At 37.6% G+C, this 27765-nt stretch overlaps 1 protein-coding gene and 1 long non-coding RNA gene across 3 annotated transcripts in view; one reads left to right on the forward strand and one right to left on the reverse strand.

The window, feature by feature from the left end:
* The first annotated feature begins 3120 nt into the window (after nt 1-3120).
* On the forward strand, nt 3121-26827 carry LOC115295411. Its single transcript, XR_003910380.1, has 3 exons — nt 3121-3248; nt 3986-4024; nt 26665-26827. It is a non-coding gene; the product is annotated as an uncharacterized LOC115295411 (long non-coding RNA).
* SESN1 (sestrin 1) overlaps nt 19561-27765 on the reverse strand; it is a 114842-nt gene continuing 106637 nt past the window's right edge. For both annotated transcript variants that reach the window (XM_029943291.1, XM_029943292.1), the window contains exons 6-10: nt 26614-26761; nt 24795-24907; nt 22647-22837; nt 21316-21460; nt 19561-20736 (exon numbers count right to left, since the gene is read on the reverse strand). In XM_029943291.1, coding sequence (XP_029799151.1) covers nt 20650-20736; nt 21316-21460; nt 22647-22837; nt 24795-24907; nt 26614-26761 — 684 coding nt within the window. In that variant the 3' untranslated portion in view covers nt 19561-20649. The remainder of the gene's footprint in view (nt 20737-21315; nt 21461-22646; nt 22838-24794; nt 24908-26613; nt 26762-27765) is intronic.

The raw sequence follows: 27765 nt of genomic DNA on the forward strand, positions 1-27765 counted from the left end.
TCAAAGAACCAGCTCTTAGTTTAATTGATCTTTTCTATCTTTTTAAGTATCTACTTATTTCCACTCTGATCTTTATATTTTTCTTCCTTCTATTAACTTTGTGATTTGTTCTTTTTTGTTGTTTTTTTTGTGAGGTTAGATTGCTTATTTGAAGTTTTTCTTATTCCTTGAGGTAGGCCTGAATTGCTATAAACTTCCTTCTTTGAACTGCTTTTGCTACATCCCAAGGATTTTGAACCATTGTTTCCCGTTTCTATTTGTCTCCAGGTGTTTTTTTATTTCCTCTTTCATTTCTTTATTGACTCACTGGATGCTTAGTAGCATGTTTAGCCTCCACATATTTGTGTTCCTTCCAGTTTTTTTTTCTTATAACTGATTTCTAGTTTCATGCTTTTATGGTTAGAAAAGATGCTTGATAGGATTTTAATGTTAAATTTACTGAGACTTGTTTTGTGGCCTAACATGTGAACTATCCTGGAGAATGTTCCATGTGAACTTGAAAAGAAGTATATTCTGCTCTGTTTGGATGGAATGTTCTGTATATACCTGTTAAGTCATCTGGTCTGTGTCATTCAAAGCCACTGTTTCCTTACTTTTCTGGCTGGATGATCTATCTATCGATGTAAGTAGGGCATTAATGTCTTCTGTTATTGTATTGCTGTCATTTTCTTTCTTTATGTCTATTAATATTTGCTTTACATATTTATGTGCTCCTATGTAGGGTACATAGATATTTATAATTGTTATATCTTCTGGTTAGATCCCTTTATCATTTTGTAATGCCCTTCTTTGTGTTTTGTTTCAGTCCTTGTTTTTAAAGTCTATTTTGATATATATAAGTATTGCTCCTCGTGGTTGTTTTCCACTTCAATTTGCATGGAATATCTTTTTCTATCCCTTTACTTTCAGTTTCTATGTGTCCTTAGGTGTGACATGAGTCTCTTGTAGGTAGCATGTAAGTGGATCTTGTTCTTTTTGTTTGTTTGTTTTTTTTAATCCATTCAGTCCTTTGATTGGAGTATCTAGCTCATTTACAGTTAATTATTGATAAGTATGTACCTATTGCTTGTTAATTGTTTCCTGGTTGTTTTTATAGTTCTCTGTTCCTTTTTTTTCTTCTCTTATTCATGTCTGTTATAATTTGACTTTCTTTAGTGTTATGGTTGGATTCCTTTCTCTTTATTATTTGTGTATCTATTACAGGCTTTTAGTTTGTGGTTATTATGAAGTTCATATATAACATCCTATGTATATAGCAGTCTGTATTTAGTTGACAGTTGCTGAGGTTCAAACATATTTTTTATTTTATTTTACTTATTTTTAACATTTATTCATTTTTGAGAGACGGAGACAGAGTGCAAGCAGCAGTGGGACAGAAAGAAAGGGAGACACAGAATCTGAAACAGGCTCCAGGCTCCAAAGTATCAGCACAGGGCCCAGTGGGGGGCTCAGACCCACAAACCGTGAGATCGTGGCCTGAGCTGAAGCCGGACGTCCAACCGACTGAGCCACCCAGGTGCCCCGGTTCAAACATCTTTTAAAAGCACTACATTTTTACCCCGTTCATGTTTTATGCATATGATGTCATATTTTATATATTTTTATTTTGTGTATCCCTTAACTAATTTTTATAGATATAATTGATTGTACCACTGTTTATCTTTTTACCTATATGCCAGTTTTATAAGTGATTAATCTATATCTTCATATGTTGGCTTTTACTGGGGAATTTTTCTCTTCCATAATTTTCTAACTTCTAGGTATGACCTTTTCATTTCCATTTAAATGTGCCCTTCAGCGGCACCTCTGTGGCTCAGTTGGTTGAGCATCTGACTTCAGCTCAGGTCATGATCTCACAGTTTGTGGGTTCAAGCCCCACATTGGGCTCTGTGCTGACAGCTCAGAGCCTGGAGCCTGCATCAGAGTCTGTGTCTCCTCTCTCTCTGTCCTGACACTGTGCACAATGTGTGTGTGTGTCTCTCTCTCAAAGATAAATAAACATTAAAAAATTAAATTGAAAAAATTAAATTGAAATTGAAAAAATTAAGGTGTCCTTTTAACATTTCTTCTAATGTTTAGATGATGAACTCTTTTAGCTTTTGTCTGGGAAACTCTCTCTCTCCTTCAATTCTGAATGAGAACTTCACCAGGTAGAGTAGGTTTTTTTCCTTTCAGCACTGAATATATATCATGCCACTCACTCCCTTCTGGCCTGCAGATTTTCCTGTTGAAAAACCAGCTGATAGCTTAAGGGATTCCCTTTTTGCATAACGATTTTCTTTTCTCTGCCTGCCTTTAAGATTCTCTCTTAAGTTTAATTTTTGGCATTTGAATTTTTATATGTCCTGGTATATATACCTCCTTGGGTTCAACTTGTTTGGGGTGCTCTGTGAGTCTTAGACTTTAACGGCTGCTCTCTTCCGCAGGTTAGGGAAGTTTTCAGCTATTTCTTCAGAGAAGTTTTCTGTTCCTCTATTCCTCTCTTCTCCTTCTGGGACCCCGTTAATGCAAGTGTTGTTGTTATTTTTGATGTTGTTGCAGAGGTCCCTTAACCTATCCTCATCTTAATTTTTTTTTTAATTTTTGCTGTTTAGCATGGGTGCTTTCCATTACTCTGTCTTCCAGGTCACTGATCCATTCTGTATCCTTTAGTCTGTTGTTGATTTCCTCTAGGGTATTTTTCATTTCAGTTATTTTATTCTTCAGCTCTGGTTCTTTTTAATATTTTCTCTCTCCTTGTTGAAGTTCTTACTGAGTTCATCTACCCTTGTCTTAAATCTGGTAAGTATCTCTATGACCATTACTTTGATTTCTTTATCAGGTAAAAATTGCTTATTTCCATTTTGCTTAGTTCTTTTTCTGAGCTTCTTGTCTTAGGCGAATATGTTCTAAGTAACAGACTATGTCCTCATTTTGTCTAACCCTCTGTGTTTGTTTCTACGTATTTGGTAGGTTAGCTACATCTCCTGGTCTTGAAAGGAGTGTAGACAGCATCCTGTGGGGCCCAGTAGCACAATCCTCCCTGGCCACCAGAAGTAGGTGCTCTTGAGTGTCCCCTGTGTGGGCCACACGTGCCCTCCCATTATGACACAACTGTTGTGTGCACACTGGTGGGCAGGGCTGGTTCCCAGGGTGGCTGGCTGTAATCACTGGCATGACTATTGCAGGTGCACAGGTGGGCAGAGCTGCCCACCCCACCCCCAGCGTGACTGGCTGCAATGACTGGCATGACCACTGTGAGCATGCTGGTGGGTGAGGCTCCCCCCCTTTCTTAGGGAAGGATTTGCTTTGGAAGGATGCCAGTCCTGCTGGGGCTGCCCACTGGGTTTGGTGGGGGCACTAGTGACTCTGGAGCGATGCTGGTCCCAACTGAGGCCACCTGTCAGGTGTGGCAGGGCACGAGCCACTTTTGGAAGGGTGCCTGCTGGGATGGGTCCTCAGAGAAATGCCGGGCAGCATGAACACTGCTAGCAAGGTAGATAGAAAACAACAGAACTGGCTTCTCCCAGCATCTGGCCAGTTAAGCTGAAGGTAGGCAGGAAAAATGGTGCCAATTTACATTTCTGTTCCTGGAGAAAGCTCCTACAGATGCTTTCCTCTCTGGCACATTCCGTAAGATGAGTCATTTAATCTTCTTCATGTATCATCCAAGCAAGTTTAAACAGGTTCTTCTGTTCTGGGTTTTAGACAGAATGATGTGGAATTGGCCCTGTAAGAGCAAAGTCTCTGTTTCCTGTAGCCTTCCAACTCTCCTGGGGTTAAGCCTCACTGATTTTCAAATCCAGATGTTATGGATGCTTTTTTCTTCAGTGCAAGTCTTCAGGGTTAGGATGCCCAAAGTGGGGCTTAGTCTCTGCTCCTCAGGGAGGTCATCTGCACCTGTTATATCCCTTCTGCTGTGGGTGGCTGTCTTGAAGCTTTCATTCCTGACCATGTCTCTTTTCCTCCAACCTTTCTCACTGTGGTTTCTTTTTGTGTTTAACAGTCAAAGATGTATTCTGCCATTCTTCAGGTCATTTTCAGGGTGAGTTACATTATATGTAGCTGTTGCCATGATATGTCCATCGGAGGAGGTAAGCTTAAGACCCTTCACTCTGCCATCTTCCTGGAATAAACCTACTTTGTTCTTTCTCGAGTGTTTTGAATTTTTGGGGTCCTCTGAGACTTCATATGAATTTTAGGATGGATTTCTCTATTCTTGCAAAAAATAGCATTTTCAAAGAGATTACATTGAACCTGTAGATTAGGTGTATTGACATCTTAATAATATCCTGAAATCTTTCAGTCCATGAACACAAGACATCTTTCGATTTATTTGTGTCTTCTTTAATTTCTCATAGAAGTTTATTATAGTTTTCAGGATATAAATCTTTCATCTTCTTGATGAAAATTATTCCTAAGTATTTATTCTTTTCAATGCTATGGGAAATGGAATTGTTTTCTTAATTTTCTTTTCAGATTGTTCATTTTTAGTGTCTAAAAATCCAACTGATTTTTGCGTGTTGATTTTGTATCTTGTAACTTTGCTGAATTTACTAGTTCTAATAGGGGTGTGTGTGTGTTTGTGAGAGAAAGAGAGGGAGGGATCTTTGAGGTTTTCTACAGATAAAATCATGTTAGAGATAACTTGACTCTTCCTTTCCAATTTGAATATCTTTTCTCTTTCTTACCAAATTGTCCTGGCTAGGACTTCCAGAACAATGTTGAATAGAAGTGGTGCAAGTAGGGATCCTTGTCTTATGCTTGATCTTATAAAAAAAGTTTCAGTCTTTTTATTGAATGTGATGTTAGTTATAGGATTTTCATATATGGGTTTTATTACATTCAGATAGTTTCCTACTAATTCTAGTTTGTTGAGTGTTTTTAATCATGAAAGGGTATTTAAATTTGTCAAATGCTTTTTCTGCATTGATTGAGATAATCATGTTGGGGTTTTTTTTTTTTTTTTTTTTTTTTTTTGTCCTTCCTTCATCTGTTAATGTGGTGTATTGCATTGATCATTCATTGTATGTTGAACCATCCTTGCATTCCAGGAATAAATCCTATTTCATACTTTGATGTGCTGTTGAATTTTTTTGCTACTATTTTATTTAGGATTTTTGCATCAGTATTCATCAGGGATATTGGTCTGTAGTTCTCTTGTAATGTCTTTTTTTGTTTGTTTTTATTTTAATTCCAGTTAGTTAACAATGTTTATTTCAGGTGTACAATATAGTGATTCAATGTTTCCAGACATCACCCAATTCTCATCAAGGCAAGTGCAGTCCTTAATCCCCATCACCTATTTAACTCATCCACCCACCCATCTCCCTTTTGGTAACTCATTTTGTTCTAGGAGTCTATTTCTTAATTTGTCTCTCTTTCTCTGTTGTTTTCTTTCTCTTTGGTTGTTTGTTTCCTTTCTTAAATTCCACATGAGTGAAATCGTATGGTATTTGTCTTCCTCTGACTTATTTCACTTAACATTATACTCTCTAGCTCCATCCATGTTGATGCAAATGGCAAGATTTCATTCTTTTTCATGGCCGAGTAACATTCCATTATGTATAATATATATACATATACGTACGTACACACACACACACACACACACACACACTATCTTTATCCATTCATCAGCCAAGGGATATTTGGGTTCTTTCCCTAATTTGGCTATTGTAGATAATGCTGCTATAAACATAGGGGTGCATATATCCCTTTGTATTAGCATTTTTGTATTCTTGGGGCAAATATCCAGTAGTATGATTGTTGGATTGTAGGGTAGTTCTATTTTTAACTTCTTGGAGACTCCATACTGTTTTCTAGAGTGGCTGCACCATCTTGCATTCCCACTGACAGTGCAAGAGTGTTTTCCTTTCTCTATATCCTCACCAACACCTGTTATTTTTTTTATGTTGTTGATTTTTAACTATTCTGACATATGTGAGGTGATATCTCATTATAGTATTGATTTGCATTTCCCTGATGATAAGTGATGTTGAGCACTTTTTCATGTGGCCATCTGGATGTCTTCTTTTGGAGAACTATCTGTTCATGTTTTCTGCCCATTTTCAAGTTGGATTATTTGTTTTTTGGGTGTTTAGCTGTATAAGCACTTTATATATTTTGGATACTAACCCTTTATCAGATACGTCATTTGCAAATGTCTTTTCCCATTCTGTAGATTGCCTTTTATTTTGTTGGTTGTTACCTTTGCTATGCAGAAGCTTTTTATTTTGATACAACTCCAATAGTTTATTTTTACTTTTGTTTCCCTTAGGAGACATACCAAAAAGAAGTTGCTACATCTGATGTCAAAGTAGTTACTGCCTGTGTTCTTTCTCCTCTATGATTTTAATGGTATCCTATCTCACATTTCGGTCTTTAATTCACTTTGAACTTATTTTTGTGTATGGTGTAAGAAAGTGGTTCAGTCTCATTCTTTTGCATGTTGCTGTCCAGTTTTCCCAACACTATTTGTTGAAGAGACCACCTTTTTCCCATTGGATATTCTTTCCTGCTTTGTAAAAGATTTAAATGACCATATCATTGTGGGTTTATTTCTGGATTTTCTGTCCTGTTCCATTGATCTATTTGTCTATTTTTGTGCCAGTACCATATTTGATGCCACCAGCTTTGCTCTTCATTTTCAAGATTGCTTTGGCTATTTGCGATCTTTTGTGGTTCCATACAAATTTTAGGATTGTTTGTTCTAGTTCTATGAACAATGCTGTTACTATTTTGATGGGGATTACATTAAACCTGTAGATCACTTTGGGTAGTTTAGACATTTGAACAATATAGATATCTTAACAATATTCTTCCAACCCATGAGCATGGAATGTCTTTCCATTTCTTTGTGTTCAATTTCTTTAATCAGTGTCTCATGGCTTGTAGAATACAAATCTTTTACCTCTTTGTTTATATTTATTCCTAGGTATCATATTATTTTTGGTGTAATTGCAAACGAGATTGTTTTCTTAATTTCTCTTTCTGCTGCTTTGTTATTTTTGGGTAGATATGCGATAGATTTCTGTTAATTGATTTTGCATTCTGTAACCTACTGAACTTACCGATTCTTGCAATTTTTTGGTGGAGTCTTTTAGGTTTTCTATATTAGCATCATGTCATCTGCAAATAGTGAAAATTGTACTTCTTCCTTACCATTTGGATGTCTTTTACTTCTTTTGTTGTCTGTTTTTTGTGGCTTGTACTTCCAGTACTATGTTGAATAAAGTGGTGGTAGTAGACATCCTTGTCTTGTTCTTGAAGTTAGGGGAAAGGCTCTCAGTTTTCCTCATTTTTTAAAACTTTATTTATTTTTGAGGGGGTGGGTGTGGAGCAGAGAGAAAGGGAGAGAATCCCAAGCAGGCTCCCTGCTGACATCATGGAGCTTGATCCAGGGCTTGGTCTCATGACCCTGGGATCATGACCTGGGCTGGAATCGAGAGTCAGATGCTTAACTGACTGAGCCACTCAGGTGCCTCTCAGTTTTTCCCCACTGAGGATGATGTTAGCTGTGGGTTTTTCATAGATGGCCTTTATTGAGATATACTCCCTTAAAACCTCCTTTTTTAAGGGTTTTTGTCATGAATGGATGTTGTATTTTGTAAAAGTGTTTTTCCTACATTTATTGAAATGAATATATGGTTCTTATCCTTTCCCTTATTGATGTGATGTATCACACTGATTGACTTGCAAATATTGAATCATCTTTGCAATCCAGGAATAAATCCCACTCAATTGTGGTGAATTATTTTTTAAATATTGTTGGATTGGTTTGCTAATATTTTGTTGAGTATTTTTGCATCTATGTTCATCAGAGATATTGGTCTGTAGTTCTGGTTTTTTATGGTGTCACTATCTGGTTTTGGTATCAGGATAATGCTGGCCTCATGGAACGAATTTGGAAGTTTTCTTTACTTTTCTAAGACTTTGGAATAGGTTGAAAAGAATAACTATTAACTCTTCTTTTGATAGAATTCATCACCTGTAAAGCTGTCTCGTCCTGGACTTTTGGTCTTTGGTTATTTTTTGATTACTGATTCAGTTTCTTTGCTGGTTATCAGTCTGTTCAAGTTTTATATCTCTGTTTCAGTTTGGCGTTTTTATGTTTCTAAGAATTTATTTTTTCTAGTTTGTCCCGTTTGTTGTCATACAGTTTTTTATAATATTCTCGTGATGTTTTTGTATTTTGTGGTATTATTTCTCCTTTCTCATTTGTGATTTTATTTGGGTCCTTTCTTTTTTTTCTTAATAAGTCCGGCTGGAAGTTTATCAATTTTATTGGTTTTTTTCCCCAAAGAATTCATTTCTTCGTTGCATTGATTGTTCTCTTGCTTTTTTAGTTTCTATATCATCAGTTTCTGTTCTAACCTTTATTCTTTCTGCTGGTTTTGTTTTGTTTGTTCTTTTTCTAGCCCTTTTAGGTACAAGATTAGGTTCATTTGAGGGTTTTTTTTTTTTTTTTTGCTTCTTGAGGTAGGCTTGTATTGCTATAGACTTCCCTTTAAGAACTTCTTTTGCTGCATCTCAGAAGTTTTCATTTTCATTTGTTTTCATGTACCTTTTTATTCATTTATTTCCTGGTTGACCCATTACATTGTTTGGTATAGTTTATTTAATTTCCATGTATTTGTGTTCTTTCCAGATTTTTTCTAGTACTTGACTTCTAGTGTCATAGTTTTGTGGTCAGAAAAAATTTTCAATCTTCTTGAATTTGTTCAGGTTTGTTTTGTGGGCTAATATGTGTGATCTATTCTGGAGAATGTTCCATGTGCACTTGAAAAGAATGTATTCTGCTGTTTTAGGATGGAATGTTCTAAAAATATCTGTTAATTTGATCTGTTCCAGTGTGTCATTCAAAGCCATTATTTCCTTCTTGATTTTATGTTTAGATGATCTGTCCATTGCTGTATGTGGGGCGTTAAAGTCTCCTATTATTATATTACTATTGATTAGTTCCTTTGTGTGTTTTTATTAACTGGTTTTATGTATTTGGGTACTCCCATGTTGGCTGCATAAATATTTACAATTGTTATGTCTTCTTCTTGGGTTGTCCCCTTTAATTTTTTTTATGTCTTTATTTTATTTTGAGAGACAGAGAGTGAGTGGGGGAGGGGGAGGGGCAGAGAGAGGAAGACACAGAATCCGAAGCAGGCTCCAGGCTCTGAGCTGTCAGCACAGAGCCCGATGTGGGGCTTGAACCCACAAGCTGTGAGATCATGACCTGAGCTGAAGTTGGAGACTTAACTGAGCCACCCAGGCACCCCTGTTATGTCTTTGTTTTAAAACAAAATCTACTTTGTCAGATATAAGAATTGCTTCTCCAGCTTTCTTTTGATGTCATTAAGCAGAATAGATGTTTCTCTATCCTTTCATTTTCAATATGCAGGTGTCTTTAGGTCTAAAATGAGTCTCTTGTATGCAGCATATAGATGGGTCTTTTTTTTTAATCCATTCCATCATCCTATGTCTTTTTTTTTTTTCATCCTATGTCTTTTGATGGGAGTATTTAAATCATTTACATTCAAAGTAATTATTGATTTATTGAAAAATGTATTTATTGTCATTTCATTACTTGTTTTGTGGTTGTTTTGGAAGATTTTCTCTTATCCTATCTTGTCTTTCTCCCTTTCATGTTTTGCTGCTTTTCCTTAGTGATATATTTGGATTTCTTCATCTTTATTCTTTGCATATTAGTTTTTTTGATACATAGTTATGATTGGGTTTGTATATAACCTCTTCTGCAGATAGCACTCTATATTAAGTTGATGGTCGTTTGAGTTTGAACTCATATTTTTTCCACTCCCATGTTTTAGGTATATATTATATGCTTTTTTCATTAGTTCCTTGGCTGATTTTTTTATAGAAACATTCCTTTTTATGGCTTTTGTGTTTCCTACCTCTATGCTGCTATACTGTCACTTTTGGTAGCTCCTTTTTTTTTTTTTTTAAAGAGAGCATGCAAGTGGTGGGAAGGGGCAGAGAGAGAGAGAATATCTTAAGTGGGCTCTGTGTTGAGCGTGGGAGCCTGATGTGGGGCTCGATTCCACCACCTTGAGATCATGACCTGAGCCAAAATCAAGAATCAAATGCCCAACTGACTGAACCATCCAGGTGCCCTTGGTCTCTCCCTTCCAAAGAGTCCCTTGTAGAGCTGGTTTAGTTGCCATGAAGTCCTTTAGTTTTTGTTTGGGTAACTCTCTGTTTCCTTCTATTCTGAATGACAGCTTTGCTGGATAGAGTATTGTTGGCTATAGAATTTTCTTGACTATACCATGCTACTCCTTCTGGCTTACAAAGTTTCTGTTGAAAAATCTCCTGGTAGCCTTATGGGCTTTTCCTTGTAAGTTTATGACTTCTTTTGTTGCTTTAAAGTTTTTTTCTTTATCACTGTATTTTGTAGTTTAATTACAGTATGTCTGTCTCGGTGGGTCTGCTTTTACTTATTTTGTTGTGGGTACTGTATGCCTCCTGCATCTGGATATCTGTTTCCTTCTTTAGTTTAAGGAAAATTTCAGCTATTATTTCATAAAATAAATTTTCTGTTTCCTTTTCTCTCTCTTCTTCTGGGACTTATATAATATGAATGTTGTTATATTTGGTGCAGTCACTGAGTTTCCTGTCCTTGTTTTGCATAATTCTTCTATCTCTCTTTTGTTCAGCTTGATTACTTCCCATTACTCTGTCTTCTATGTCACTAATTCGTTTCTCTGCTTCTCCCATCCTGCTGTTCTACCTCAAGTGTGTTTCTCATTTTGTTTATTGTGCCCTGTGCCCTTTATCTCTGCTGTGTTATTCCTTATCTCTGTGTTAGGGTTTCATTCATGCCTTCTACTCTTTTCTCAAGTTCAGTGAGTATGCTTATGCTCATTAATTTAAATTCTTTACAAGGCATGTTACTTATATCTGTTTTGCTTAGATCTCTGGCTGTGGCCTTGGCTTATTCATTCATCTGGGATAAATTTGTCTCCTCATTTTGTCTTGCCTCTGTTTCTGTGTGCCAAGAAAGTCAGCTGTGTCTCCTGCCCTTGAAAGCTGTGACTTTATGAAGAAGTTGTAGAGTGCCCTGCACTGCAGGCCCCTGTTCACCAGAACCTGGCACTTCAGGGCATATCCTATGAGTGTTGCTTATGCCCTGCTGTTGGATCTGAGTCACTCTTCCTTTCGGTGCCCTCATCTGTGTCGGCTGCCTCTGGTGGGCTGTGCTTGCTCTCTGTGGTGTTAGTAGGGCCCAGGCAGGTCAGCTCTGAGGGGGCATGCCCACTGGGGTAATTGGGAGGAGAGTGGCAAAATTTGTGCTGGGCTGTTAGTCTGTCGTATGCTGGATCCTCACAAGTGCTCTGCCTCACAAGTGTGTTCCATGGGGGCCAGGGCTGTGAGGCTGGGCATGGCCTGTGAAGATGGGTGGGCGTGGCCAGCCAGGACATGAATGTGTTGGGATGACCAGCTGGGCAGAGTGTGGCACTTGTGTATGATGTGCAGTGGCAGTCATGCACTTGCTGGCTGGGTGGGGCACTTATGTGGCTTGACAAAATTTGCCTTGAGCCCAGGGCTGAGGCTAGCAGGCCTCGAGTGGGCGAGTTCTCAGAAGAACTTGTAGGTATAGTGCAGCCCTACCTCCCACAGGTGACTCTATGTTTATGCTGGGGGCAGGATAGGGAAGTGCTGCTAGCTAGCCCCCTCATTTTCAGTGACCTCCCCTAACGTACTCCAAAATCCATATGAACAGAGCTGTCTCCCATTGCCCCCAATGTTGTTTATGTAAACTGCCATTTTTATATTGCCTCTCCATGCAGACTGCTGTCACTATTACTTGCCCTCCTGGCTTCCCCAGTGCTAAGTCAGCTTTTAAAACTCCAGGTTCAAGCAGTGTGGAGGTTCCTCAAAAAACTATCCATAGAACTCCCCTATGACCCAGCAATAGCCCTGCTAGGGATTTACCCAAGGGATACAGGAGTGCTGATGCATAGGGGCACATGTGCCCCAATGTTCATAGCGGCACTGTCAACAATAGCCAAATCATGGAAAGAGCCTAATGTCCATCACCTGATGAATGGATCAAGAAGATGTGGTGTGTGTATATATATATATACACACACACACACACACACACAATGGAGTACTACATGGCAATGAGAAAGAATGAAATCTGGCCATTTGTAGCAAAGTAGATGGACCTCAAGGGTGTCATGCTAAGTGAAATAAGTCAGGCAGAGAAGGACAGATACCATATGTTGGCACTCATAGGTCTAACAGGAGAAACCTAACAGAGGGCCATAGGAGGGGAAGGGGGAGAGAGTTGGGGAGAGAGAGGGACACAGACCATGAGAGTCAATTGAATACTGAAAATGAACCGAGGGCTGAAGGGGGAGGGGGAGAGGGGAAGGGGGTGATGGTCATGGAGGGGGGGCACTTGTGGGGAGAAGCACTGGGTGTTATATGGAAACCAATTTGACAATAAACTATTAAAAAAATAATTAAAAATAAATTTAAAAAAAACCCTCCAGGTTCCATGTCCCCCTAGTTTTACAAACTCACAGAATTGAGCCCCTCTAGTTTTTAAAGCCAAACATTATGGGGTTAGTCTTCCCCATGTGAGCTCGCAGGTGTGAGGGCCTATTTCTCTGTCCTCTCTGCACGCACATCTTCCGCCCCACTGTGGGCAGCCTCCCTGTGCCTTTCTGACCTTCTTAATCTTTCATATCTAGTTGCTTCTCTATATTTAGTTGAGGATTTTATCATGCCAGTCTTCTGATCACTCTCTGGTTTATTGATGCGGATGTGGGTGATATGTATTTGAAAATGTGGGACAGAGTGAGCTCAGGGTCCTCCTATTCCATCTTCTTAAGCTCCTCTCTCATACAATGTCTTTGTTTGGCTTTGATATTGAGATTATTCTGGCCTTGGAATGAGTTTGGAAGTGTTCACACCTCTTCAGTTTTTTGGAAGAGTTTGAGAATTGTTATTTCCTTTAAATGGTAGAATTCTCCAGTAAAACTGGTCCTGGACTTTGTTGGGACGTTTTTGATTACTGATTCAGTCTCCTCACTAGATATATAGGTATGTTCAGATTTCCTGTTCCTTCATGATTTAGTCTTGGTAGGTTGTGTGTTTCCAAATTACCCAACTGTTGTCACAGAGTTGTTCAGAGTATTCTTATACTTTTTTGTTATATTAGTTGTAATATCCCTTTTCATTTCTGATTTACTTTAGTCTTCTTTCTTAATCTAGTTAAGGGTTTGTCAATTTTGATCTTCTCAAACAACTGTTTTTTTTTTTTTTCATTTTTTTAAGTTTTGAGTGAGAGACAGACAGACAGAACACAAGTGGGGCAGGGGCAGAGAGGGAGACACAGAATCCAAAGCAGCCTCCAGGTTCTGAGCTGTCAGAACTGCAAGATCATGAACAAGGCTGAAGCTGGATGTTCAACCAACTGAGCCATGCAGGTACCCCTCAAACAACTGTTAGTTTTGATTCTCCTCCCTCCCATAATCTGTTTCGTTTATTTCTGCTCTAAACTTTATTTCCTCCCTTTAGCAAGCTTTGGTTTAGATTGTTTTTCTTTATCTAGTTCCTTGAAGTGTGACGTTAGATGGTTAATTTGAGATCTTTCTTCTTTCACCTAAGGATTTATAGCTATAAACTTCTTAGCACTGCATCCCATAAGTTTTGGTATGTCGTGTTTCCATTTTATTTGGCTTGAGATATTTTCTATTTTCTTTTTTAGAGAGCGTATGCACAAATAGGGGAGAGGGGCAGAGGGAGTGAAAGAGAATCTTTTTTTTTTTTTTTAGATGTTTTAGAGAGAAAGAAAGATGTGAGCAGGGGAGGGGCAGAGAGTGAGGGAGACACAGAATATGAAGCAGGCCCAGGCTCTGAGCTGTCAGCACCGAGCCTGCACAGGGCTTGAACTCACAAACCGTGAGATCATGACCTGAACCAATGTCAGAAGGTTAACTGATTGAGTCACCCAGGTGCCCCGAGGGAGAGAATCTTAGACTGCGTGCTCAGTGCACAGCCTGACACAGGTCTTGATCCCACAACCCTGGGATCATGACCTGAGGTGAAACCAAGAGTTGGATGCTCAACTAACTGAGCCACCTAGGTGCCCTTGTCTTGAGATATTTTGTAATTCCCTTTGTGATTTCTTTGATGCACTGATTTAAAAATGCATTTAATTTCCACATACTTGTAGACTTTCCAATTTTTCTTTCTACTGATTTGTAGATTTACTCCACTGTGATCAGAAAGATATTAATTTAAATTTTTAGAACTTATTTAAGACTTGTTTTGTGGCCTAACATGTGGTCAGTCCTAGAAAATGTTCCATGTGCAGTGTGCCATTGTTGCATGGAGAATGTTCCGTGTCTGTCTGATAGATGCAACTAGTCTATAAGTGTTGTTTAAATCCTGCTTCCTTATTCATCTTCTGGTGGTTCTACCCATTATTAAAAGTTGGTTATTGAATCTCCTGCTATTATTGTGTTGCAATCTATTTCTCTCTTCAGTAGTGTTATCTGCTTCATATATTTAGGCGCTATAGTATTTGTTGCCTATAGATGTATCACTGCTATATCTTTTTAACAAAATTTTTTAATGTTTATTCTTGAGAGATAGAGAGATAGAGCAAGAGCTGGGGAGGGGCAGAGAGATGGAGACACAGAATCCAAAGCAGGCTCCAACACGGAGCCCAACACAGGGCTTCAACCCACAGACTGTGAGATCATGACTTGAGCTGAAGTCGGATGCTCAACTGACTGAGCCACCCAGGTGCCTCTACAATTGTTCTGTCTGATAATAATATAGCCGTCTCTGTTCTCTTTTGGTTACCACTGCAAGGAATATATTCTTCCATTCTTCCACTTTCAGCCAATGTATGTCCCTGGATAAAACTTAGCCTTTTGTAGAGAGCATATAGTTAGATTCTCTTTCTTCTCCATTGAGACAATCTATGTCTTTTGGGGAATTAAATCCATTTACATTTAATGTAATTACCAATAGGGAAGGAATTACTATTACAATTTGGTAATTGTTTTCTTTATGTTTGATAGCTTTTTTGTCCATTTCCCCTTAGTCTTCCTTTGTGTTTCGTTAATTTTTTTGGTAGTGCCATTTTTTGATTTCTCATTTTTTTGTATAAATTCTAGAGATTTCTTTTTGTGAATAATATGGGGATATTATAAAATGTTACAACAGTCTATTATAAATTCATAATTTGAATTACATACAAAATCTCTGCCTACTCTCACCTTATTGATGTCATACATTATATTTTGAACCCATTAACAGATTTTTTAATGTCTGTCTTTATAATTCTATACAAAAACTAAAAGCGTATTTATGTGCCCAGATCACAATAATATAGGTTTCTGTATTTGTCACATACTTACTGTTACCAGAGAACTTTATATTTTCAAATGGCCTTGCATTGCTCTGTAGCATCTTTTTGTTTCAACTTAAAGGACTTTTCTTAGCATTTCTGGTAGGGCAGGTCTAGTGATAATAAATTCCTTCAGATACATTCTGGGAAAGTCATAATTTCTCCCTATTTTTAAAGAAGTTTTGCTGGATACTTTATTCTTGGTTGGTAGTTTGTTCCTTTCTTTGAATATATCATTCTACTGCTCTTTGGCCTATAAAGTTTTGTCATCTCCTTTTTTTAAAGTAATCTCCCCAACATGGGGCACAAACACGACCATGAGATCAAGAGTCTCATGCTCCGCTGACTGGGCCAGTCAGGTGCCCCTCAGGCTTATAAGATTTATGCTGAGAAAACTGTTGAAATCTTATGGAGGTTCCCTTGTACAAGACATTTATTTCAGGATTTTTTTTTTTTTTGGTCTTTCATTAGTTTGATGATCATGTATCCTAGTGTGATTTCTTTCGATTTATCTTAGAGTTTGTTGAGCATCTTGAATCAGTATGCCCATTTTGCCCATTTCTTTCCTCAGATTTGGTAAGTTTTCATTCATTGTTCCTTAAAAAATTTTTTTAATGTTTATTTATTTTTGAGAGACAGAGACAGTGTGAGGAGGGGAGGATGAGAGAGAGAGGGAGACACAGAATCTGAAGCAGGCTCCAGGCTCTGAGCTGTCAGCACAGAGCCCAATGTGGGGCTTGAACCCACAAATGGTGAGATCGTGACCTGAGCCGAAGCCGGACGCTCAACCAACTGAGCCACCCAGGTGCCCCCATTGTTCCTTTAAATACGTTCTCTGTTCCTTTTGCTTTCTCTTCTCCCATAAAATGTTTATTGGCCTGCTTAGGCTCTCTTCACTTCATTTTACTTTTTGTCCCCCTCACTTGATAATACCAAATAACCTGTCTCCCAGGGTGGCTGCTGCTTTCTTCTGTCTGATCAAGTCTTCTGTTGAACTTCTCAAGTGAATTTTTCAATTCACTTGTTTTTCAGCTCAGAATTTGTTCTTTTTAATAGTTTGTCTCTTTGACAACAATCTTATTCTGTTTGTGTCTTTTCCTGATTTGTCAATCTTTTTAGTTCACTGAGTATCTTTAAAGCAATTATTTTAAATTCTCACCAGTTAATTCAGAGACCTTCATTTCTTTAGAGTCCATTTCTGCAGGTTTTTGGTTTTTAAAAAAATATTTAAAGAGAGAAGTGTGAGTAGGGGAGGGGTATAGAGAGGGGGAGAGAGAGAATCCCAAGCAGGCTCTGCACTGTCAGTGCAGAACCCGACTCACGGCTTGATCACATGAACCATGAAATCATGACCTGAGCAGAAATCAAGAGTCAGATACTCAACTGACCTAGCCACCCAGGCACCCCTGGAAATTTTTGTTTTGTATATTATATGCCTTGCAAACTTTGCTGAGTTTTGGGCATTTGAAAATCAGCCACCTCTTCCAGACTAGGCTGACTGGCAAGCCAAGTAGAGGTTCATGAACCTCTCAAACTTTTTTGGAGGATGTATCCTCTCTGGGTTTGTGTGTGTACTTTCATTCCAGGATATACATCTATTTCTGTCTGAATTTTCCGAAGAGGCTTGTCCCAGCTTCTTCTCAGGACTTTTCTGCAGTGCACAACACTATAAACCCTTCCCGTTCTCTAACACACCTCTGTGCTCACTTCTATTTTCAGTGCTTTCTAATCAGCATCGAAACCCTGCCACCACTCCTGCTAGTGCTCCAAGTCAGGTCAGACAGAATCTAGTCTCTCAAGCAGTCCCAAGACAAGCCAGAGGATTGGACACAAATTCTACTTTTCTCTTTCTGTCCTATGGGAAGAGCCAGGAATTGGGAGTTTCTTCTCATTTGTGTCATGCCGTGCCTAGTAGGAAAGGGGCGAGGAGGAGCATATTTCTACTAACTTCCCTACCCTTTTTGGTATAGCTTCCTTCTAGTTTTGTGTTTCCGTGGGTGCTGTAGCTTCCTAACTGGTTTCTAGAGTCCTTACAAAGGTGTTTCGGTCCTGAATGTTGTTAACTCAGTGTCTCTGTAGGAAATGAGGACCTGGAACTTCACTGGTGATGTCAATTCCTGTTCACCTGCCTTTTGCTGTTCCTTGAGAATCACTAGTCACAAATGTGCCAATAAGTTTCCACCATATCTTAATGATGGAAAACATGCTTATCAAGTTTTATCCACACCTAATTTGAAATACCTAAACTATTAGAAAAATAAAAATTTCTAAGCTTTTAAATGAATTTGAAATTGTCACCATTTATATAATTTAAGCTTAAAAATTATGGTATACATAGATGTGTTCAGAATTCTTCTAGTAAGAGAGAAAGAGTTACATTTGGCCTAATAAAAAAAAATTTCCCAATTTTTACAAAAAAACTCCTGAGATTAAAAAAAAAAAATTAAATCCTGGAAACCTCAACCAGAAATCTTCCTCTCACAGTGGGATGGTTGTATCCCACTGAGTATTTAACCTTCCTCAATTATTTTGTCAAGTCTAAAAGGATTAGTTTTGAGAAAACATTCCAAGTAACAGGAAACACCTGTTAAATGACAGGTGTTGAAACATCAACTTTGTATCACAGACAAGCCTTGATTAGTTTAGGTATAAACATAATTTTTGTTTTTACTTATTTCAAGTAAAAATAAGTACTTATTTCAACTTTGATTTCTAAAGCTTGTGATTCTCTAAGCTTCAGTGGACTAAGAGAATGCATTCAGGTAATCTTGTATTTTTTTTAAATTTATTTTGAGAGAGAGCAAGCGAGCATTTAAGGGATGGGCAGAGAGAACCTCAACCAGGATCTGTGCTGTCAGTGCCAAGCTCAATGCAGGCACTGTGAGACCGTGACCTGAGCTGAACTCAAGAGTCAGATACTTAACCAACTGAGCCACCCAGGCGCCCCAATCTTATATTTTTAAGAAGTACAAAAAAACTAAGTGCAGAATGAATAAGATATTATGTACAGTGTAAACCTGTTGGGTTCACTTGCTATAACTCTACAGACAGAAATGGGCAAAGGCACGATGTGAATTCACTGTGCGGGTCCATGTATATATTATTGTAAGCTAATTAGAAATGGACTTATGTGGGGCTCCTGGTTGGGTCAGTCAGTTAGGCATCCAACTTTGGCTCAGGTCATGATCTCGCGGTTTGAGACCCACATCAGGCTCTGTGCTGACAGCTTCAGAGCCTGGAGCCTGCTTCCAATTCGGTGTCTCCCTCTCTCTGCCCCTTCCCCCCTCCAAATATTTTAAGAAACAGAAAAGAAATGGACTTTTATATCTTTAAATATAAAATATATTGATAATAACTTTGAAGGCAGGAACCATTTCGCCTCCCTACTGTCACCCACACATAATAACTCTGTTACTCATCAAAACAAATTTATAACAGCTTTGATTGAATCTAGAGTTTTTTCCTTGCTGGACATCAATATTTTTATTACCTGCTACACCTTTTTTTAGAGTCTTTGAAGTAAAAGCATATCAACAATGTTCATCTGAAGAAGTTAAATATGCATTCCAAACCAATTACGTAAATTAAGCTCATAAGTATCATTAAGTACAGACTATAAAGTTCCAGGATTTAAACTGTAGCTATGTATACATACTATAAAATATTTGGTGGCAAATCTTTATTGTAAAGACAAAGTCACAATTTGTTAAATCCACTCATCTGCGCTACTTGCAGGGTCTTTCAAGTGATAATGTGTTTATCCCCATCAAACAAGACATTAGCATCCCTTTTCTTTCAGGAATAGAATTTAATGATTCATCATTTACATATCATCCAGTGTTCATTTTTTTGTCCTGTTGCCTGTTGTCACTCTAGTCCTTGTTTCTAATTTTTTAAAAAGGATTTTAAGTAATCTGTACACCCAATATGGGGCTTGGACCCTGAGATCAAGAGTTGCATTCTCACCAACTGAGCAGGTTCCCATGTTTCTAATAATTCTTATCTGAACTCTGAAACATGTCTGTTCAAAAGGGACAAGACGGGGCCACAGAAGTCTTACAAAGTAACCTTTGAGAGTTTGCCATGTATCTGATTACAGCATTATTTAAGTATGAATCTACTTGGCTAATATAAGTAAACAGAAATTCAGAATGGTAATTGTGAAGTCCTAACTTTTATGAGATTGAGACAGCACATAAAATTGGAGAAAAAATGATTTATTGAAAAATACCAATAATACTGACAGACTTCAAAAGCAATTCACGCTTCCAGAATACAAAGTACTTAATACATTTTTTCCAAATCTGTTTGCATTTCAAACAAAGTTAGCATTTTTGTAAGTCAAATTTGATAACCTGGCTAAAAATATTTTCCAGCTTTAGTTTTAAAGAGCTGCACAATCTTTAAAGTGGGGCCCGTGAGGCGGGCAGAACGCCCCTGGGACCGCGCAGCAGTCTACAGCCACATTTCCCTCAGCTTCAGTGCTGGAAACAAAATACTGCACAAGACAGCTGCCCTCCAGTGTCACAGGATCTTGGGAAACAGCATATCAAAGGATAGCTAGCTTTTATAATTTATACACTTTCATTCAAGATTGCTTTTTTGAAGAAAGTCTTTAAGAATGCCACTAATTTAATGTCCTCCAATAGGTAAATTAAAAAAAAAAAAACAAAACATAACAAAAGAAGTGAACTATTGCCATCGAAATGGTCTTTGCCGAGCTGTAATAATTCTGTTTTTTTAGATGCAAAAAAATTAACACATATGCAAGTTTAATTCAAAACCACGCAAATTATGTATATAGGCTCAGATAGTAGCAGTGTTCACTTTTATTACTAATAGCTTAACTGGAACAGCCACTCGATTCATTCCACCAGCAGAAATAGCAGCACCAGGATCTAAAATTCTTTATGTATAAAAAGCTTATGTCATCCAACTCCCATTCTTTGCATGCTCCAATTCTTGTTATTTTACTTAACATAAAAGCAACAGGATTTGGAGAGTTACTATTTGCTGTATTAAAACAGTTATACAGCATCTTGTACTGTCAAAAAGCAAAATACTGTGAATGGCAGCCCTTCTTCACAGCTCTACACTTGAAGCTGCCAAGCAGTCACTGCTCGTGCCAGCAGTGGTATTTCCACAGTAACATAGCAGAAACTAAAGGAATCATGGCACAATGGATTTCTGAATTCTTTTATCTACCATTGGTCCTGGGGCTTAGTACCTTCCCCTTGTAGACTATATCTGCTGATCATTCCATTATCTTTAATGGAGGAACGGCATCAGGTCATATAGCGGGTAATGGCCCTCAGAGCGTAGAGGAGTTCCGCTTGCATCCTAGCTTCTATAAGAAGCAGATTAACATGAACCTGAAATAAAACACATTAATTAAGGTAGGGTTATAAGCATTCCCAGTGTATCTAGTATCCCCCCAAAATAAGTACATTTTCTGTGTGCCACTGAATAACTTAGAAGTCTTGAGTTTGTCTCAAAATGAAAGCCATTCTAATGCTTTTTCTGGATAGATACTGAGCTTATATTTAATTACATCTCTTCTTAGAGGTTTGTTATATTTCAGAAAATTTAGATGTTGCTTATGTAGAATACCAACCTCCTCTGCCAAGTCATCACTTAATAACTTTAGTTTTAAAAAGATGGTTCAAAGACCAGACCAGACATCTCCATCTACACACAATTCTCCCAAGCAGGGACAGCCACGCCAGCACTTCTGAAGTGGGGCCAGCCACCTGTCTGCCCTGTCATCATTCTTTACTCTAGCACTATATGAGATTCCCCTCTAGGGGATACCAGAGATGGCTGTGCTGGAATGTTTTTCTTTAGGTTGGAAGAGGCTGATGGAAAAGATTTGAGAGCCAGTCGATTAGGTGAAGGAGAATAAGGATCATTGCTAAGTTACAGAGACGGAGCAAACCACCGTAGGTACATACCTTCTCAGAGTGCTTAAACTGCCTCCAGAAGCTATCATACATTCTTTGGGTAACCTTTTCAGGAGTGCAAACAACAGTCTTGATATAAACTTTAAAGCTGCGATCCAATAACTGGTTAATTTCACCATAGTCATAGTCATCATATCTGTTAAAAGATAAAGTGAGAATTATATATTTTCAGCATATAGTTTGGTGTCTTTTGAAAGTATGGACATTAATAGTAAACGCTGAATCTTCTTCCCTCCCTATATAGGCAGCTATCTCCCCAAAATAACTGCTTTATAATGTTTACTTGGAGGTGAATGAGTGACTATAAAAGGGGGTAAGAAACAGAGAAGTTAGGGAGAAGCAATCACACTGAGGAAATTGTGGAAACAGAATTTGAATATTGTTAAAATTAAGAATTCCACATATTAAACACTATTGCTGCTTACTACTGCATGATATATAGACCATAATCCACTTGCTGTAAAGGGAAACAATGAAAGTTTATCTTTCTCCCCCCATGTTTCTAGGAGTTTCTGGGATCAGATGAGAAAAAAAATGGTGGGGGACTGGCAGATGATTATTCCAGAGGGAAGGATAATTCATAGTCAGCCTCACAGTGTCTACATTTAGGATAAGCTGTTCTTTAAGCCAAGATGGTTACAGTTACCAGTGTCTGCTCTGCCCCAGTGGGTGATAGTTTCTAGAACATCCAGGGACTGAAGTCTCTTGTGTGTTTTTCAGTCGAAAAGGAAAAAAAGCTCTTGGAAAGCTGCTTCTATTACCATTCTGGAAGTTAAGTAAATAGTCTGGTCACTGATAAAATGAATAGCAAGAGAAAACCTGATTTTACAGCTCAAATAATGAAAGTCCTACAGCATACTGTTTATGTGCATATGTTAGAAGGTGGTGCATAATATGGCTGAATACCTCACAGGACATGAAAGTTCTGCAGTTTGATGAAGTATCACAGGAGTATGTGCTCTGCAGGAGGGCACTGTAATGGTACTTAGTTCCAAGAAGACAGGAGATGATACAGAAAGAAAAGATCAAAGATGTCTGGTGACAAACTTTTCCTCTATGCTCTAGGGCCAACTTGCTTGCCCTCCCCTGTCCCTGGAGGCAATGCCCTAACTTTCCCTCTGTCTAGCTAGGAGAGAGGAAATAAAGAACCAATTTAATGCAGCTTAGTTTGACTCATAAGTGGCATAAAAATAGGCTATTAGGGAAGGGATAGTTTTGAATATTATATATCAATGTAATGTATCTGTGTATCTCTGTTCCAAGCACTTGAATAATTTAGCTCAAAGGAAAATATTTTTGTTAACATAAGAAAACAGACTAACCTTATTCCGAACATGCAGTGAATATAGTTCCAAATAGCCCGTCTAAGCATTGAGGTATCAACATCTTTGTGCATTGCCATTGTATTATAAGTAAGATTGTAAGCAATGTGAAATTTTTCATCAATCAACTGTCCCACATCTGGATAAAGGCGATTTACCAAAGAATAACCATGGTCTTCCCAGCAATAGTCCTAAATACAGGGAACAGAACAAGTATAGTTTATATGGCAGAGCAGTAGAAATACGTGACATTACTGGCAGTTGGTATCCACTGCTTTTCTAATATGTTCTCTGCAGCATGCAAACTTTTTGGAATGCAGTGAGCTTAAAAAACAGTGGAATTGTTACACACAGGCCACCCGTTTTCAGCTCTCTGTCTCCGTCTTCTCATTCAGCATCCAGAGGTGACCCATCTTGGGAATCCTCTCTCCCCTTCCATCACTGCAGCTGTTCAAATGGTCCTCAAATTTTGTAAATTTTTAATTCAACACCACTATCACTCATTCCTTTTTCTCCTATCTCCTGATTCTTAACATTATTAACTGAGTTTCCTAATTAGTTTTCTTACACTAAATCTCCCTGCTTCCCTTCTTTCTACATCAAGCAAAATAAGCCCCTACACTACACTTCTATGTTGCTCTCAAATTTATTTTCCTGAAATACCTCTTTGGTCAGTTTTGTGGGTTTTAACCAGAGTAATAACATATCAATTTTAAACTAGCTTCACACTAATCAGAAGTAGGAATCCTTTGCTTGAAGATCTCAGCTCAGCCAATTTCTTTATGATTCCTTCCCTCAATCTAAGCTCAATTCATTGCCTATAGTCTCCTCTGCTTTACAATGCCCATGTTTTTGTACCATTCAAATCTCTCAAATCCTAACTCCCACTATAACACTCCCATCCCACATGATCTCTTCAGTTCCAAGTAGTCTATAACTCCTTATGCTTAATTTTTGTCCCTTTAAACACCTTCATCCCTTGAGCAGAGAAACAATTTTATAGTTCTCAGATTTTCATAATATACCTATTAACATTGGACCCTCACAATAACTGAGGAAGTTGGTAATAGCAACTCATCTGAATTAAATATTTACCTATCTAAATTAAATATTTATACAACAGACTATTTAAGAAATAGTTAGGCTGCAGTATGTTTCTAATAATGGACTGGATTGGAAGCAATCTTCCACAGTTCAGAGCACAGAATAAATATTTGCTAAGTAATTGATGATTCTCAACTTTTACTGTGGAACCAGAGAATATAGCTACTGTTGTTCCTGTGATGTATTTGCAAAGCACTTTTAGCATAGTACCTCCCACCGAGTGGAAACAGAGGAGGAGCCTAGATATCCTTTGGGATACTAGGTCCCTAAGTTTCCACAGACTCAGAATTATACTGAGGAAGTTTTAATGTATATTTCAAAGTTCATGATTTCAGAGCTAAAGAAACTGGGTCTACCAGAAATAATTCTACACCCCACATCACTAATTTTATTCAGTCTGAGAAGTGTTAAGTAATTTTAAATAACATTTATTTATGTGAACCCTATCAATAATGTACATTCCTCAAAAATGTACATTGCTTCAAATAACATTCAGTACATGTTTCACAGGGAATTAGGATACTATACTTGTCATGATTTATTGTCTGTTATCTGTATGAACTCACCCAACTTATAAAGAAAACAAAACAAGCAAAAACTTACTCTCCCTAAAACAGAGTAAATAAAGCACATCTTTCTCTTTTGAGGTTTTCATCCTCTTTCCCTCTACTCACATACACATAATGCTTGAGATGCCGAGGACATTTCTCTTGTTACTCTGGCCTGGTGCATATCAGGGCCTCACTTTAACACTCAGGCTCAATAGAAGAGGAGGAGAAAATCCAATGCTATAAATGCTATTATTAATTGTTAAGATATATTATGAATTTGAGTTTTGGAACACCATCTGAGAACCTAACCCACTAGTGTAATTTAGTTTTATGGGTGAATGTGTTTTGAGTTATGAACTTTAACAATAAAATAAATATATCTGAGGGAATTACCTGATAAAAGTTATTTCTTCAACATTCTATAATTCTCAAATCCAGGGGGCTTATTTTAAGTCAGACTGAGATATTTCTAACTAGTCACATGTAATTTTACCTGGACTCGAAATGTTGGAACATGCATCCCGTGTCTAGAGAAATCCTTGTAGCCATAACTGGTATCCTCAAAGTGACGAGATACATCTCTTGCTGGTGTAACTTCTTCATCATCTGAAATAATTAAAAAAAAAAAAAGGGGCCATTGAAAGCTTTTCAAAAACAGAATGCTAGGTAAAATTCATTTTACCTGTAACAAGTAAAAACAGGATAGCCCTTTCTCTGACAGTGAGTAATCAACTGAAGTGTTAAGACTGTAAAGAGAAATAGCTTATTTACCAGTAAACGGACTGTAATTAGATTATCTGTTCTAAAAATATTCATGGTTGAATTTTTTATGTTTTGCATTTTTCTCTTTCCTATACCCTCGTGTCCCCAGTTCTACTTAAAAGCAGGCACTCAAAGTTTGAACACCTTTTTGCATAGTCTTTATGGTGATAAATCATTTATGCTCTATACTTTAGCACTTGAATGATATCTGGTTAAATATTAATGTCCTACGATATATAACATGATCTAACACCTCAAAGGGTCCTAGAAACAATACTGGAATGGTGAATCATTTTTACAGTGTTTCCTGAATTGCTCTAAGTCTTTCTGGATTGCTTTCATGTTTGTTTGAAGTAAACAGAAACAACATTCAATCTTTATTTATACAAATTTGATTTTTTTCTGGGGCACCTGTGTGGCTCAGTCAGTTAAGCATCCGACTCCTGATTTTGGGTCAGGTCATGATCCACAGTTTGCGAAACTGGGCTCTGTGCTGACAGCAGGGAGCCTGGTTGGGATCTCTCTCCCTTTTTCTCAAACTTAATCAAATTTTTTCTTTTTTTTCTTTGCTATTAGGAAACTTGGTGCTTTTAACACATGCTCTTTCACTGTTATCAAAATACATTTTGAGATACTTCAACTGTTTTTCCTGCAAATTACCTGATTTATGTATTAAATCCTATACCCTGTATATAAAGGCCAAACATAAAGGATTTAAGTTTGTTGTCAATTCTCTAATAAATAGCTCCATTTCACAAATCATTGTATTTTAAAGCTAAAAAGTAATCTCAGGGCTTTATGAACTCAATTTCCTAATTTTATTTAATTTCTTTAATGTTTGTTTATTTATTTATTTAGAGTATGTGAGTGGGAGAGGGGCAGAGAGAAAGGGGGAGAGAGAATCCCCAGCAGGCTCTGTACAGACTTGGGGCTTGATCTCACTAACTGTGAGATCATGACCTGAGCCAAACTCGAGTCACATGCATAAGCAACTGAGCCACCCAGGCACCCCCAATTTCCTAATTTTAAAGAAGAAAAAAAGAGTATTCATATGTTAAGTGACTTACATTCACAAAGCTTATTAGCAGTGATTTTAGTAAAAACCCCAAATCAAATGTCCTCTTTTAGTCTAGTGCTATTTATACTATAACTTCTTTTTCTAGGTTGCCTGCTTTATTTATAGGTAGGAACACCTATGCAATAGCTTCTCTAAAAGGAAAGACATATTTGGATAGATGTTTTAAAACTTTTATTTAAATCCTCTAATAAAATTAAAAGATAAAAAAGATAAAAACTTTTATCTAAATTCTCAACCCCACCTGGGTGGCTCACTCTGTTAAGCGTCCAACTCGTGAGTTTGGCTCAGGTCACGATCCCATGGTTCCTGAGATCGAGCCCCAAGTTGGGCTTTGTGCTGATAGCATGAAGCCTGCTTGGGATTTTCTCAAAAATAAAGAAACATTAAAAAAATAAAATTCTCTAAGTAAAAAAGTGGGGCTCTTTTTTGTAAGCAATAGAAATTTTGTTGACTATGTAATGATTGCTTTTACCTGAAGAGAAGACAAACATGCTCTCTCTTTTTTCTATTTCAAAACGTGAAGCCATCTCTTCTTGACTTGCCTCTTCTTCATCTCGACATTCCTGTAACTGCCTCATCTTCTCCATGAGGGCTTCGACCTCAAAGAAGGAATCACTTACCTGGAGAGAAAATATTAATGTTGCATATGTCAAAGAATGAAATTAAAAAAAATTTTTATTAAGACACAAATGCTTCTAAAACAACAGAATATAGGAAAAATAGATCTTATGATTTTAATGTACATAAATGAATAAAATTTTGGTGTGTAGGTCTATAGATTTTAAAATTGATTTTAAGAACATATTATAAGGTAGAAATATTATAATGTCATTACTGTTAGTGCTGAGTTTTATGAATTAAAATTTAACACTAATCAACTTAGAAGGGCTCAGTTAAACAAGATATAAAGTATAAGAGGTTGTGCCTCACCTATGCACATTTGGGCACACTGTCAACACATGTCTATCTTCAAATTATAGTAATCAGTTTGAATTTACCAATTAAGAATGAAATGTGTCCTTACAGGGCTGGAATTCTCCACCTGACCTCTGCAAGTGGGGTTGGCAGCTGTCTCTTGCTGGGATGACGAGAGCAGTGACATCTGTAGTAACAGGTCTGACACATGAGGACTGGCCAGTGGACATGAACTAGCCAAACAATCCATACTTTTATACCCTGCTGCACCCTTACTATAAAAGCGGGATCAAGTCTGTGGACTTTATCTTATAAGACAGTAAGAAATTTTCCAATTTCAAATCTCAGTATTCAAACACAAAACTAATGTTTTCCTCATTATAAATATCTTTTGTTAGGAATGTTCTTCTACTCTTACATTCTTTTCCTGCTTTGCACCCATTGGTCCTTCACATGTCAGTTCTCCTATTCCCCCATCCCAAACCTTGCCACCCTAATTATTCTCACATAGCATTCTGCTCATTCCTTCAGAGCACAGATACAATTTGTAATTGCTATTGCATGATACTGGTTTAATGCCTGCCACCCTCGGACCAAACCTTCACAGGACAGGGGACTTGTCTAATCTACGAGTATATATTCAGAGCCTAGCATAGCACCTGGCACATAGTAGATATTTCCAAAATATTTGTTGCAGAGAGGTTGTCAG

Source organism: Suricata suricatta, chromosome 7, assembly GCF_006229205.1.
Source record: "Suricata suricatta isolate VVHF042 chromosome 7, meerkat_22Aug2017_6uvM2_HiC, whole genome shotgun sequence".
Classification (NCBI taxonomy): Eukaryota; Metazoa; Chordata; class Mammalia; order Carnivora; family Herpestidae; genus Suricata; species Suricata suricatta.